At 73.4% G+C, this 13,785-nt stretch overlaps 1 protein-coding gene across 1 annotated transcript; it reads right to left on the minus strand.

The window, feature by feature from the left end:
- Positions 1-103: 103 nt before the first annotated feature.
- APBB1 (amyloid beta precursor protein binding family B member 1) lies at positions 104-10,831 on the minus strand. Its single transcript, XM_064505331.1, has 15 exons — positions 10,800-10,831; positions 8,819-8,881; positions 8,140-8,740; positions 5,498-5,688; positions 5,343-5,399; positions 5,185-5,270; positions 4,790-4,826; positions 4,250-4,387; positions 3,814-3,941; positions 3,048-3,162; positions 2,342-2,426; positions 1,523-1,606; positions 1,217-1,332; positions 939-1,115; positions 104-850 (listed from the first exon to the last, which is right to left on the minus strand). Exons 3-15 carry the CDS (start codon positions 8,726-8,728, stop codon positions 683-685), a joined length of 1,971 nt encoding a protein of 656 aa, XP_064361401.1. The 5' UTR covers positions 8,729-8,740; positions 8,819-8,881; positions 10,800-10,831; the 3' UTR covers positions 104-682.
- Positions 10,832-13,785: the final 2,954 nt, after the last annotated feature.

The following is a 13,785-nucleotide window of genomic DNA, read 5'->3' on the forward strand; positions in this document are numbered from 1 at the left end:
GCGTGCAGGCGCCCCGGAGAGCCGAGTCCCCCAAACCGGGGGGCCGCTGCCCCTCTCCCCCGCAGCGCAGAGCGGGGCTGCCGCCACGCCAAGGCGCCGGGGCTGGGCTGGTGGAATGGGTTTATTAATGGTTTAGTACAACACAGATCTCTGTTACAGCCGAGGCGGCAGCGCCGGGGCCAGGCAGGCGGTGCCGGGACGCGGGCGAGCCCCACGCTGCAGGTTAGATCACATGCATCGGGCAGGGCTGGCCCGCGCCGCCAGCCACGCAGGCGCCTGTCGCTGCCCCTGGGGGTGGCACAGGGCCCCCCCGGCACCGCGGGGACAGGCGCCCCCAGCCAGGCCCCCCCCGGGCCCCTTCCCGCCCGGCCAGAGGGGACACGGCTGCGCCTGGGCCGCCGATCTCGGCGCGCACCCCCTGCGCCTCGCGCGCCCCTCGCGCTCGCATGCACACAGCCTGCGGGTGCCTGGCACGCCGCACGCACGGGTATCCACACGCGGGACGGGACGGGACGGGACGCAGCCGCGGCGGCGCGCTGCCCGCCCGGCGCGCGGGGACACTCGCACGCACGCGCGCGCCGTGGACGCGGCCACGCTCCCGTGACGCCGGCACCTGCGGCGGCACGGCGCCGGGGCCGCGGGAGGGCGGGGAAGGGGTCTCGGTCGCTCCCTTCGGCCCGGCTCACGGTGTCTGCGCGCCGAGGCGCTTGGCCTTCAGGCTGCCCAGGAGGGTCTGCACGCCCTTGCGGACGGTGGAGCCCACCCGGCGGGCCACCGAGTCGGCGGGCGGCGCCGGCAGGCAGGAGCTGGAGACCTGGGGCCGGGCGTCCAAGCACTTCTGATAGCGCAGCTGGGGGCAGAGCGGAGGCCAGAGCCCGGCGTCGGCACCCGCCCCGGCGCGGCGGGGCAGCACGGGGCCGCGCCGCAGCGGGACTCACCATGCAGGCGGCCTGCAGCGCCTCGCTGAGCCCCGCCGCGTTGGGCTCGCACCACACCATGTGGCAGCGGAAGGCGCCCGGGGCGCTGGCCATGATGAAGGCGAAGGAGCGCACGTCGCGGCCCACGCCCATGAACGACAGGAACCGCACGCGGCACTCGCACAGCACCGCCTCCGTCTGCGGGCAGAGGCAGGGGGTCTCCACGGCCCCCGGCGCGGCCCCGCGGCCGGGACGAGGCCCCGGGGAGGGCGGGGAGCCCCGGCCGGGCGCCGCCTCACCTGCTCGTGGGTGATGGTGAGCGTGGCGGGCGCCACGTTGACCACGATGGGGGTCCAGTGCTCCCGGCCGCCGGTCGCCAGCGCCGCCTCCAGCGCCGCGTTGATGACGTCCATGCCTGGGGACGGGCCGAGCCGGCTGACGTGCCGCGGCCGCGGGGGACCGGGGCGCCCCGCCGCAGGGGGCAGGCAGGAGGGCAGGCGCGCGCCCCACGGCGTGCAGCCCCAAGGCGTGCGTGTCTCCCCACACACGTGTGCGCCCCACGCCCAGTCCTCCCCCCGGGCACGCTGCCCGCGCCCCACACTCACCCACGGGCTTGGCGACGGGCACGCAGCCCAGGTAACACACCTGGAACTTCTGCACCACCTCGCTCTTGGGCGCGGGGAACTCCACTGCGGGCAGAGGGCAGGGTCCGCTGTGCCGCGCCGCACGGCCTCCCGTGCCCCACAGTGCCCCCCAAACCGCCCCCGAGCCCAGCCCTGCACAGCCTGCTGCAACCCCGGCTGCCCCACGGCTGGCTGTGCACAGCCTCCTGCACCCCTAACTGCGGCTACGTGGCTCTGCACAGGCTCCTGCACGCCTCACTGCCCCACACGTGGCACTGCACAGCCTCCTGCATCCCGGCTGCCCCACACCTGGCCCTGCACAGCTTCCTGCACCCCAGCTGCCCCACACTTGGCACTGCACAGCCTCCTGTGCCCCAGCTGCCCCACACCTGGCCCTCCACAGCCTCCTGCATCCTGGCTGCCCCACACCTGGCCCTGCACGGCCCCCTGCACCCCTAACTGGGGCTACGTGGCTCTGCACAGCCTCCTGCATCCTGGCTGCCCCACACCTGGCCCTGCACGGCCTCCTGCTCCCCAGCTGCCCCACACCTGGCCCTGCACGGCTTCCTGCCCCCCCCCAGCTGCCCCACACCTGGCCCTGCACGGCCTCCTGCTCCCCAGCTGCCCCACACCTGGCCCTATACTGCTTCCCCCGCCCCATCCCCTCCAGCCCAGCCGCGGAGTCCCCCAGCTCCCCACACTCAAGCGCACGCAACATCCAGACCCTCTCCCACTCCCCCCACGGATGCACGTCACCACCACCCTTCAGAGCCCCCCCAGCCCCTGCGCCCCACAGCATACCCTGGAAGGGGATCTCCACCATCTTGGAAGAGTCCACGGAGAGGCCGTTGGCCAGTGCCCGTGCGCTTCGCCGCTCCACCATGATCTAGGGAGAGAGCACGGGGGGCACCAGCCCCCCCACGCAATCATGCCATGGCTGCCAAAGCCCTGCTCCCCGCAGACAGGTCGAGGAATCCCACAGCAACCAGGGACGTCAGCGCAGGCTGGGGGCTGGGGGGGTCACCTGGGAGCAGCCCTGGGGCAGGCGGGGGGGTCTCACCTGGGAGCAGCCCTGGGGCAGGCTGGGGGCCGGGGGGGTCTCACCTGGGAGCACACCCAGGGCAGGCGGGGGGGTCTCACCTGGGAGCAGCCCCGGGGCAGGCTGGGGGCCGGGGGGGTCTCACCTGGGAGCACACCCAGGGCAGGCGGGGGGGTCTCACCTGGGAGCAGCCCTGGGGCAGGCTGGGGGCCGGGGGGGGGGTCTCACCTGGGAGCACACCCAGGGCAGGCGGGGGGGTCTCACCTGGGAGCAGCCCCGGGGCAGGCTGGGGGCCGGGGGGGTCTCACCTGGGAGCACACCCAGGGCAGGCGGGGGGGTCTCACCTGGGAGCAGCCCCGGGGCAGGCTGGGGGCCGGGGGGGTCTCACCTGGGAGCACACCCAGGGCAGGCGGGGGGGTCTCACCTGGGAGCAGCCCCGGGGCAGGCTGGGGGCCGGGGGGGCCTCACCTGGGAGCAGACCTCGTGCAGGCTGGTAGCAATGTTCTTGGCGGGGCTCTCGCAGCGGAAGACGTGGCACTTGAGCATCTGCGTCAGCTGGTCCCGGGCCACGTAGGCGAAGTCCCTGCGGGGAGACGCTGCGCTCAGGGCCCCCAGTGCGCGACCTCCAGCCCTGCCCGTGCCCCCCACCCCCGTGGCTCCCCAGCACGGCGAGGGACAGGCTGGGAGAGGAGGGGTCCACGCAGCGAGGGCAGGGCCAGGCGGCGGGGCCGTACCTCTCCCTGTGTCCCACGTCAGAGCAGCAGGAAAGAGCCAGAGAAGAGAGTTAGCCGGGGCGCACGGACTCCCCACGGCCCCCCCGACGCGGGGTCCCCGCCGTGACAGCGTGGGTCAGCGCCCCGGCCCACGAGACCCAGGCCTGCCCCAGGACGGCCCTGGGGTCCAGCCCCCCACCCCGCCTCATGCACGTAACCCCACACCCTGCATGCACAGGACAGCCCCACGCGACCCCCAGGCCTGCGAGCACCGTCCCTGCACGCGCAGGACTCCCCGCACAGCCCCCACCCCGCACACATGGGACCCCCCCACTCAGGCCCTGCAGATCCCCGCGCCCTGGGTGCTCCCCCCACACAGGAGCCCACACAGCCCCCCTCAGTCGGGGTCCCCGGGTCCCCTGCACGCCCCTGCCAGGCTGCACCGCAGCAGATCCCGCAGGGATTCCGGGGAGCCCCGCGCGGCCCCCCGGCACGAAACCCCGCGCCCCGGCGGCTCCCACCTGCCGCTGTCGCGCCCCACGCCCCAGACGCGGATGCTGGCCACGGGCTGCGCGTGCAGCAGCGCCTGGTCCTGCGGGTCCACCAGCTTCAGCGTCCGGCTCTCCAGGAGCAGCAGCATGGCCCGGCCCTGGCGGAGAGCCGCGTTCGGGGCCTGAGCGGGGGCGGCGGCCGCCAGAAGGACGATACGGGGGCAGAGGACAGCAACGGGGCTCAGAGCAGTGACACAGGGCCGGGGAGCAGCGTTAGGGCCCAGCGCCAAGGCCCGATGGTTGGGGCTGGAGGGGAAACACGGGGGCCGGGGAGGGGCGTTACGGGCCAGAGTGGATGCTGGGGGGGGCAGGGTGACACAGGGCTGGAGAGCAGCGCTTAGGGCAGGAGGGGCAACGTTCGGGGCCGGAGAGGCGACTCTGGGGGCCGGGGGGGCCGGGCGCTCACCTCTGCCCAGGTGCCCGGCGGGCCGTGCTGGTGCAGGGACAGCTGGCGGATGCAGTTGTTCACGGCGATGCTGCTCTTGCCCGGGGCCAGCTCTTCCTCGCTCATCTCCACCCAGCCCAGCGAGCGCACCGCGAAGCACTGCGGGACACAGCCCGGGCTGGCACGCGCCGCGGGGCACGTCCCCAACCGGGCGGGGGGACGGGCCGGTTCCCAGGGACACGGAGTCCCCTCCCGGGACAAGGCCAGCGAGGGTGGACGGCGGCCGCCTTTCCACACGCAGGAGGCACAGCCGGGGCCCACCGGACCCTCGTCCGCGCTGAGCCACCACCGCTGCGGTGGCAGCACCACCGTGACGCCAGGGCAGGAGAGGGCCCCGTCCCCCCGTGACACCGGGCAGAGGCGAAGCAGCAGCAAGCGGAGAAGGGGCCAGACCCCAGCGAGGCGCGGGGCTAGGGGCAAAGGGGCGGGGGAGCGCCGGGCAGGGGCCCCGCGTCACGGGAGGAGGGTCTCAGCACCAGGGCACCGCGGCCCCGGGCCTACCTTAGAGCCCGGCTTGTCCTCTTCGGCCTGGGCCATGCTGCAAGAGCGCAGGAGGCCGTCACCACGCTGTCCCCATCCGCTGCCCCAGGGCCCCGGGGGGGGAGACCCCCGAGGAGCCCTGCTCTAGCCACTTGACCCCCCCGGGAACCCAGGCACCCGGCTCCCAGCACCTCTCGACCCCCCACACGCCCTGGGAACCCAGGTACCCGGCTCCCAGCACCTCTCGACCCCCCAGATGCCCTGGGAACCCAGATCCCAGCACCACCCCACCCCCAGACCCCCCGGGAACCCAGGCACCCAGCTCCCAGCACCACCCGACCCCCCAGACCCCCCGGGAGCCCCCGCACCCGGCTCTCGCTGGGTGGGTGAGCAGGACACACCGCAGCCCTACACACCTGACGCCCGGCGAGGCCAGTCCCGGTGCCGGCGGCTCCACGTCCTGCGCTCCAGGCTCTCCGGTCGCCTCCTCCGCTGTGGTGTCCTGGGGAGGGAAGAAGGGGCTGGCAGGGGCTGGACGCAGCGGGGATCCCCCCAGCACGCGACCACCTCTCACCTTCCAGAAATCCCCATCGCCAAAGCGCTCAACCGGGGCGAAGCCGGTCCAGGCGAGCTGCGGAGAGAGCGCGGTGGCTCAGCGAACGCACCCGGGGCGACGGGCCCCAGGCAGGTCCCCGCTGCCCACCCGCCCCCCGCGCGCCCGGGGCTCACCGGCTGCTCCTCCGAGGGGGTGTTGCCCTGGGAGCTGTGGGCCGAGCCCCTGGCCAGCCCCGAGGGCGGCTCCCACTGCGTGGTGCCCGTGGGGATGTGCCAGTAGTAGGTGCCCGAGGTATCCTGCACCCGCATCCATCCCGCAGGCAGGTCCGAGTCCGTCTCGAAGGAGTTTCGGGTCCAAAATGAGTCTGGGGGGGGAGTTTGAGGGGCTGGTAAGGACCCCAGCACGGCATGGGACTCCTCCGTGGGCACCATGGAGCCTCCCTGCCCCCCAGGACCGGACACCTGCCCCATTCCCAGGAAGGTGGGGTCCTCTCTCCCAGGGCAAGCACCAGCCCCCTTATTACCATGACCACGGGGGTCCCACAGCCAGGCAGAGCAACGACCCCCCCATCACCATGACCACGGGGGTCCCACAGCCAGGCAGAGCAACGACCCCCCCATCACCATGACCATGGGGGTCCCACAGCCAGGCAGGGCAACGCTCCCCCCATCACCATGACCATGGGGGTCCCATTGCCAGGCAGAGCAATGACCCCCCCATCACCATGACCATGGGGGTCCCACGGCCAAGCAGGGCAACGACCCCCCCATCACCATGACCATGGGGGTCCCACAGCCAGGCAGAGCAATGACCCCCCCATCACCATGACCATGGGGGTCCCACGGCCAAGCAGGGCAACGACCCCCCCGTCACCATGACCACGGGGGTCCCATCACCAGGCAGGGCAATGACCCCCCCCATCACCACGACCACAGGGGTCCCAACACCAAGCAGAGCAATGACCCCCCATCACCATGACCATGGGGGTCCCACAGCCAGGCAGAGCAATGATTCCTCCATCACCATGACCACGGGGGTCCACGGCCAGGCAGGGCAACGACCCCCCCATCACCGTGACCATGGGGGTCTCATCACCAGGCAGGGCACCACCCCCATCACCGTGACCATGGGGATCCACAGCCAGGCAGGGCAACGACCCCCCCCATCACCGTGACCATGGGGATCCATGGCCAGGCAGGGCAATGACCCCCCCCATCACCGTGACCATGGGGGTCCCATCACCAGGCAGGGCAATGACCCCCCCCATCACCGTGACCATGGGGGTCCCATCACCAGGCAGGGCAATGACCCCCCCATCACCATGACTGTGAGCAGTCCCACGGCCAAGCAGGGGAACAACCCCTACATCTCCATGGTGATGGGGGTCCCATGGCCAGGCAGAGCACCGACCCCCACATCACCATGAGCGTGGGGGGGTCCCATGGGCAGGTAGAGCACCAATCCTCACGTCAGCACGAGCACGGGGGGGTCCCATGGCCAGGCACGGCAACAACCCCCCCATCACCATGAGCGTGGGGGTCCCATGGCCAAGCAGAGGAACAACCCCTACATCTCCATGGTGATGGGGGTCCCATGGCCAAGCAGAGCACTGCCCCCCACATCAGCGCGAGCATGGGGGGGTCCCATGGCCAGGCAGGGCACTGCCCCCCACATCAGCGCGAGCATGGGGGGGTCCCATGGCCAGGCCGGGCGCCAGCCCCCCACAGCAGCAGGGGCCCCCAGGGCCATGCCTGGACCCCATACCGAGGGGCCCCGCAGGGCAGGCGTGCCGGTCAGGCCTCGTGCCCCGTCCCAGGACCCCCAGGGCCGGGGGGCAGAGCCGAGCCCGCCCCCCACACGCCAGGGAACCAGCGGCGCCACGGGGCAGCCCCAGCAGCGGGGCAGGCCGGGCTCCCCGCGCGGCTGCCCCAGGCCCGCGGCGCCCGCCCCCGCCCGCGGCCCCCCCGGCCCCGCTGCGCGGCCCCTACCTGGGCGCGTGTCCAGCAGGACGACGGCCAGGAAGAAGTCCTTGCTGTACATGGCGCTACCGCCCCATCCCGGGGTCCCGCCGGCCGGGACCGCGGCCTCGAGCCCCCGCGCCCCCCGGCCCGCACGCCGCCCTCCCGCCGCAGCCGCGGGGCACGCGGGACGCGGGGCCGAGCCCCCCGCCCGCCCGGGCCCCCGGCATCGCCCTGCGCCCGCGGCCCTGGCGCAGCGCTCACCTGCCGGGACCGCGGATGCGGGGATGCAGGCGTTGCCCCGGCAACCGCTGACGGCATCGCCGCGGGCCGGCGCGCGGGGACGGGGGCGCGCAGGGACGGGGGGGCGCGCGCGGTACTGCGGGAGCGGGGCGCGGGTGTCGGGGGGCACGGGGGCCGCGCGGCTGCGGACGGAGCGCGAGGGTCGCGTCGGGGGCCGCTCAGCCGGAGATGGGGGGCGGCGGGGGCACAGGGCGCTGCGGGGGTGCAAGCAGCCACGGCACAGCCGGCGGCGGGGTGTTGGGGAGCACGGTGGAGGACCGACAGGCAGAGGGGGGCGCGGGGCGACCGCGCAGCGATGGTTTGCCCCAGGGCACAGCGGGGACGGCTCAGCCAGCGGCAGCACGGCGGGGTGCAGGCAGACGCGGCGCACGGCGCTGCAGGGCGGACGGGAGGAGCGTGCGGAGCCCCCCGCAGCCGCAGCGGGGACGGGGACAGCCGGGGAGCAGCGGGGACAGCCGCGGACGGGGTGCCGCAGCGGGCACGGCCAGGCCGGGGCGGGGAGAGGGGGGCGGCGGGGCAGGCCGCCGACCCCCCCGCGGCAGCGCCGTGCCCACCTGCGTCGTCGGGGGAGCTGCCGGCCGGGCTGCCCTGGCTGAGCGTGGCCCAGCTGGAGTCCTCGTCGCTGGCGGTGCCGCTGCGCACGCCGAAGAGCAGGCTGGCGCTCTTGCCGTGCTCGCGGGGCGCGCGCTCCGAGCTCTGCTCCGACTCGGCCGTGACGGGGTCGCTCTGCACCGGCGTGGAGTCCCCGTCCCCGTCCCCCTCCTCGTCCTCCTCCTCCTCCTCGTCGCCGCGCAGCTCGATGAGCAGGCTGCCGCCGGCGTTGCGGGCGTTGCGGGCCGACACCTCCAGCTCCTCGGGCGGGGGGCCCAGCTCGTTGCGGTTCTGGTCCCGCTCGGCCGCCTTGCGCAGCTGGTTCTGGCCCTCCTTCACCCACTTGGCGTTGGCGGGCTCCTCGCCGGGGGGGGGGCCCAGCCCCGCGGCGCTCTGCAGCTCGGTGCACCCATAGATGCGGCGGCCCTGGGGGGAGCCCGGGGGGGCCTTGGCCCGCAGCACCTCGCCGGGGGGGCCCTGCAGCGCCAGGCTCAGCCCCAGGCAGCTGTTGTCGTTGGCCAGGTCGCCGCGCTTGCTGAGGGACCCCGACATGGCTCCGGGGGGCTGGGGGCACAGCAGAGGTGGCACCGCGCGGCCGGGCCCCCGCGGCGGGGGGACGCCGCCCGCCCGGCCCCCGCTCACCTGCGGCCGCCGGCGGGGGCTGCTACGCGCCCCGGGGCGCCGGCGCCTCCGCGTCCATGGGGCCTGCGGGCACGGCGGGCTCAGGGGGCCGCGGGGGCGAGCGCGGACCCCACGGGCGCCCGGCGCTGCCCCACTGCCTGCCCGGCACGGCACCGCCCCGCTGCCTGCCCCAGTGCTGCCCCACTGCCCGCCCAGCACGGCCCAGCCCCGCTGCGTGCCCCAGCACTGCCCCACAGCCAACCCAGGCGCTGCCCCACTGCCCGCCCAGCACGGCCCAGCCCCACTGCGTGCCCCAGTGCTGCCCCACGGCCCGCCCAGCACTGCCCCGCGGCCCGCCCAGCACAGCCCAGCCCCACTGCGTGCCCCAGCGCTGCCCCACAGCTGACCTTGGCACTGTCCCAGCCCCACTGCCCAGCCTGGCACTGCCCCACAGCTAACCTGGGCACTGCCCCAGCCCCACTGCCCAGCCTGGCACTGCCCCACAGCTGACCTTGGCACTGCCCCAGCCCCACTGCCCAGCCTGGCACTGCCCCGCTGCCCACCCAAGCAGCCCCAGCCCCACTGCCACCCCAGCACTGCCCCACAGCTGACCCTGGCACTGCCCCGCTGTCCAGCCTGGCACTGCCCCACCACCAACCCGGGCACTGACCCAGCCCCACTGCCCAGCCTGGCACTGCCCCACTGCCGACCCGGGTGCTGCCCCACGGCCCACCCCAGCACTGCCCCACTGCCCACTCAAGCAGCCCCAGCCCCACTGCACACGTTGGCACTGCCCCACTGCCCATTCCGGCAGCCCCAGCCCCACTGCACTCTGGCACTGCCCCACTGCCAACCCTGGCAGCCCCAGCCCCACTGCCCAGCCTGGCACTGCCCCGCTGCCGACCCGGGTGCTGCCCCTCGGCCCACCCCAGCACTGCTCCGCTGCCTGCCTGGCACAGCCCAGCCCCACTGCCCACCCCAGCACTGCCCCGCTGCCCACTTTGGCAGCCCCAGCCCCACTGCATACCTTGGCACTGCCCCACTGCCCATTCTGGCAGCCCCAGCCCCACTGCCCCCCCCCGGCAGCCCTGGCCCCACAGGCTGCAGCCCCAGCTGGCCTGGCCCCTTCCCCAGCGGCCGTAGGGCCGGACCCTGCCGCCCCTCAGCCCCACAGAGTCCCTCCGCGCTCCCAGCCAGCAGGGAGGGGACCCCCCCGCAGACCCCACGCTGCAGTGGGTCGGCCCAGAGCTCTGCGTGGAGCCCCCCAGCCCCGCTCTGCCACAGGGGCCGGGCACCGTCACCACCCCACAGCCCCCAGGGTCTCCGTGGCCCTCGTAGGCCAAGCCCCATGCCCCCTCCCCAGCCCCGACCCCAGCCCGTGCCCCCTCCCCAGCCCCCAGCCTCCCCCTCCCCAGACTGCACTCCCTCCCCAGCCCCCAGCCCGCCCCTCCCCAGACCATGCCCCCTATTCAGCCCCCCACACCTCCCCTCCCCAGACTGCTCCTCCTGAGACCAAGCCCCCTCCCCAGACCCCCCTCCCCAGCCTGTGCCCCCCCCGGCCCCCAGACCCCCCTCCCCAGCCTGTGCCCCCTCCTCAGACCCCCCCCTCCCCAGCCCGTGCCCCCTCCCCTGACCCATCCTCCCCTCCCCAGACCGTCCCCCTCCCCGGCCCCCCAGGCCCCCATCCCCCGGCCACCCCCCCGCGCCACCCCAGCGCCGGGCCCCACCTCGCCGCAGCCCCCAGGCCCGGCCCGGCCCCGCCCGCCACCCCGCACCCCGCGCTGCAGCCGCTCGGGCCGGGGAACCGCCGGCGCCCGGGGCCGGGGCCGGGGCCGGGGCCGGGGCCGGGGCCGGGGCCGCTTCCAGGCGGGGAGCCGACACGCTCCCCCCGGCCCGGCCCGGCCCCGCGGCCAGGAGGCACCGCCCGCCCCGGGGAGCGGGGCCGCCCCAGCCCGCCGCCGCCGCCGGCCCCCGCCCCGGCCCGCTGCGGCCCGCCCGGTACCTGCGGCGGCTCCGCTGGCGGGGGGGGGGGAGGGCGACGGGGGGGCTGCGCTTCCGCTTCCGGGGCGGGGCGGGGCGGTGCCGGGGACCGGGCGGACCCTCCGGCACCGACCCGAGCGGACCCGAGGCGGCCGGACCCGACCGGCACGGGGTGGGACCGACCGGACCCGACCGGACCCGACCGGACCCGACCGGACCCGACCGGCACGGGGTGGGCCCGACCGGCACGGGATGGACCCGGCTGGCACCGGTCCGACCCGCAGTCGTGGCACCGCGCCGTGCCCTGGCACACCGCACCGCGTGCGAGCGGCGCCGGGCTGGGACGGGACGGACCCAACCGGCACCCCCCGGAGTGCGCCGAGGCAGAAACGACCGGCGCCAGCCCGCACGGACAGACCGCTGCGGTGTGCCACGGCCTGGCACCATACGGCACGGCACGGACCGCTGCGGTGTGCCACGGCACGGCACCATACGGCACGGCACGGACCGCTGCGGTGTGCCACGGCACGGCACAGTCCCATACGGCACGGCACGGACCGCTGCGGTGTGCCACGGCACAGCACAGTCCCATACGGCACGGCACGGACCGCTGCGGTGTGCCACGGCCCGGCACCATACGGCACGGACAGACCGCTGCGGTGTGCCACGGCCCAGCACAGGGCCACATGGCTCTGTACAGACCGGTGCAGTGTGCCACAGCCTGGCACCATACGGCACGGCACGGACCAGTGCAGTGTGCCATGGCCCGGCACCATACGGCACGGCACGGACTGCTGCAGTGTGCCACGGCACAGCACAGGGCCATACGGCACAGCACAGACCAGCACGGTGTGCCACAGCACAGCACAGAGCCATACGGCACAGCACAGACCGGTGCGGTGTGCCACAGCACAGCACAGTCCCATACGGCACGGCACAGACCGGTGTGGTGTGCCACAGCACAGCACAGTGCCATACGGCACGGCACAGACCGGTGCGGTGTGCCACAGCACAGCACAGTCCCATACGGCACAGCACAGACCGGTGCGGTGTGCCACGGCACGGCACAGGGCCATACGGCACGGCACAGACCGGTGCGGTGTGCCACAGCACAGCACAGTCCCATACGGCACGGCACAGACCGGTGCGGTGTGCCACGGCACGGCACAGGGCCATACGGCACGGCACAGACCGGTGCGGTGTGCCACAGCACAGCACAGTCCCATACGGCACGGCACAGACCGGTGCGGTGTGCCACGGCACGGCACAGGGCCATACGGCACGGCACAGACCGGTGCGGTGTGCCACAGCACAGCACAGTCCCATACGGCACGGCACAGACCGGTGTGCCACGGCACGGCCCAGCACCATACGGCACGGCACAGACGTGTGCAGCACACAGCTGCGTCGGGCGGTGCAGAACGGCCTGGCGTGCGACAGTGCGGCACGGCACGGCACGGTATGGCACGGCACGGCACAGTGCGGCACAACAGCACAGCACGGCTCCGGAGGGTACAGACCATAACCCGTGCCGTGTACCGCACTTCACACTGCCGTACGGTGCAGCGTGCAACGCACCTCACGGTGCGGTACGTGACGGCGTGGCACAGCGCAGCACCGGACGGCACCACACGGTGCGGTGCGTAACAGTGCGGCACAGCGCAGCACGGCACAGCGTGGCACCGAAGGGTACAGTGTGTGACAGTGCGGCACAGCACAGCACAGCACAGCACAGCACAGCGTGGCACTGAAGGGTACAGTGTGTGACAGTGCGGCACAGCACGGCACAGCACGGCACAGCGTGGCACTGAAGGGTACAGTGTGTGACAGTACAGCACAGCACAGCACAGCACAGCACGGCACAGCGTGGCACTGAAGGGTACAGTGTGTGACAGTACAGCACAGCACAGCACGGCACAGCACGGCACAGCGTGGCACTGAAGGGTACAGTGTGTGACAGTACAGCACAGCACAGCACAGCACAGCACGGCACAGCGTGGCACTGAAGGGTACAGTGTGTGACAGTGCGGCACAGCACAGCACAGCACAGCACGGCACAGCGTGGCACTGAAGGGTACAGTGTGTGACAGTACAGCACAGCACAGCACGGCACAGCACGGCACAGCGTGGCACTGAAGGGTACAGTGTGTGACAGTGCGGCACAGCACAGCACGGCACAGCACGGCACAGCGTGGCACTGAAGGGTACAGTGTGTGACAGTGCGGCACAGCACGGCACAGCACGGCACAGCGTGGCACTGAAGGGTACAGTGTGTGACAGTACAGCACAGCACAGCACGGCACAGCACGGTACAGCGTGGCACCGAAGGGTACAGTGTGTGACAGTGCGGCACAGCACAGCACAGCACAGCACAGCACAGCGTGGCACTGAAGGGTACAGTGTGTGACAGTGCGGCACAGCACGGCACAGCACGGCACAGCGTGGCACTGAAGGGTACAGTGTGTGACAGTACAGCACAGCACAGCACAGCACAGCACGGCACAGCGTGGCACTGAAGGGTACAGTGTGTGACAGTACAGCACAGCACAGCACGGCACAGCACGGCACAGCGTGGCACTGAAGGGTACAGTGTGTGACAGTACAGCACAGCACAGCACAGCACAGCACGGCACAGCGTGGCACTGAAGGGTACAGTGTGTGACAGTGCGGCACAGCACAGCACAGCACAGCACGGCACAGCGTGGCACTGAAGGGTACAGTGTGTGACAGTACAGCACAGCACAGCACGGCACAGCACGGCACAGCGTGGCACTGAAGGGTACAGTGTGTGACAGTGCGGCACAGCACAGCACGGCACAGCACGGCACAGCGTGGCACTGAAGGGTACAGTGTGTGACAGTGCGGCACAGCACAGCACAGCACAGCACGGTACAGCGTGGCACTGAAGGGTACAGTGTGTGACAGTACAGCACAGCACAGCACAGCACAGCACGGCACAGCGTGGCACTGAAGGGTACAGTGTGTGACAGTACAGCACAGCACAGCAC

Source organism: Dromaius novaehollandiae, chromosome 1, assembly GCF_036370855.1.
Source record: "Dromaius novaehollandiae isolate bDroNov1 chromosome 1, bDroNov1.hap1, whole genome shotgun sequence".
Classification (NCBI taxonomy): domain Eukaryota; kingdom Metazoa; phylum Chordata; class Aves; order Casuariiformes; family Dromaiidae; genus Dromaius; species Dromaius novaehollandiae.

What these genes read in the sequence shown, in the direction of transcription:
- APBB1 (XM_064505331.1), bottom strand. Translation starts at nt 8,728, where the DNA reads ATGTCGGGGTCCCTCAGCAAGCGCGGCGACCTGGCCAACGACAACAGC. An exon ending in CAGCTCCCCCGACGACGCAG is followed by an intron (nt 5,689 to 8,139) that starts GTGGGCACGGCG and finishes CTCCCCCCCCAG; the next exon opens with ACTCATTTTGGACCCGAAAC. An exon ending in GTGGGGCGCGACAGCGGCAG is followed by an intron (nt 3,163 to 3,813) that starts GTGGGAGCCGCC and finishes GTCTCCCCGCAG; the next exon opens with GGACTTCGCCTACGTGGCCC.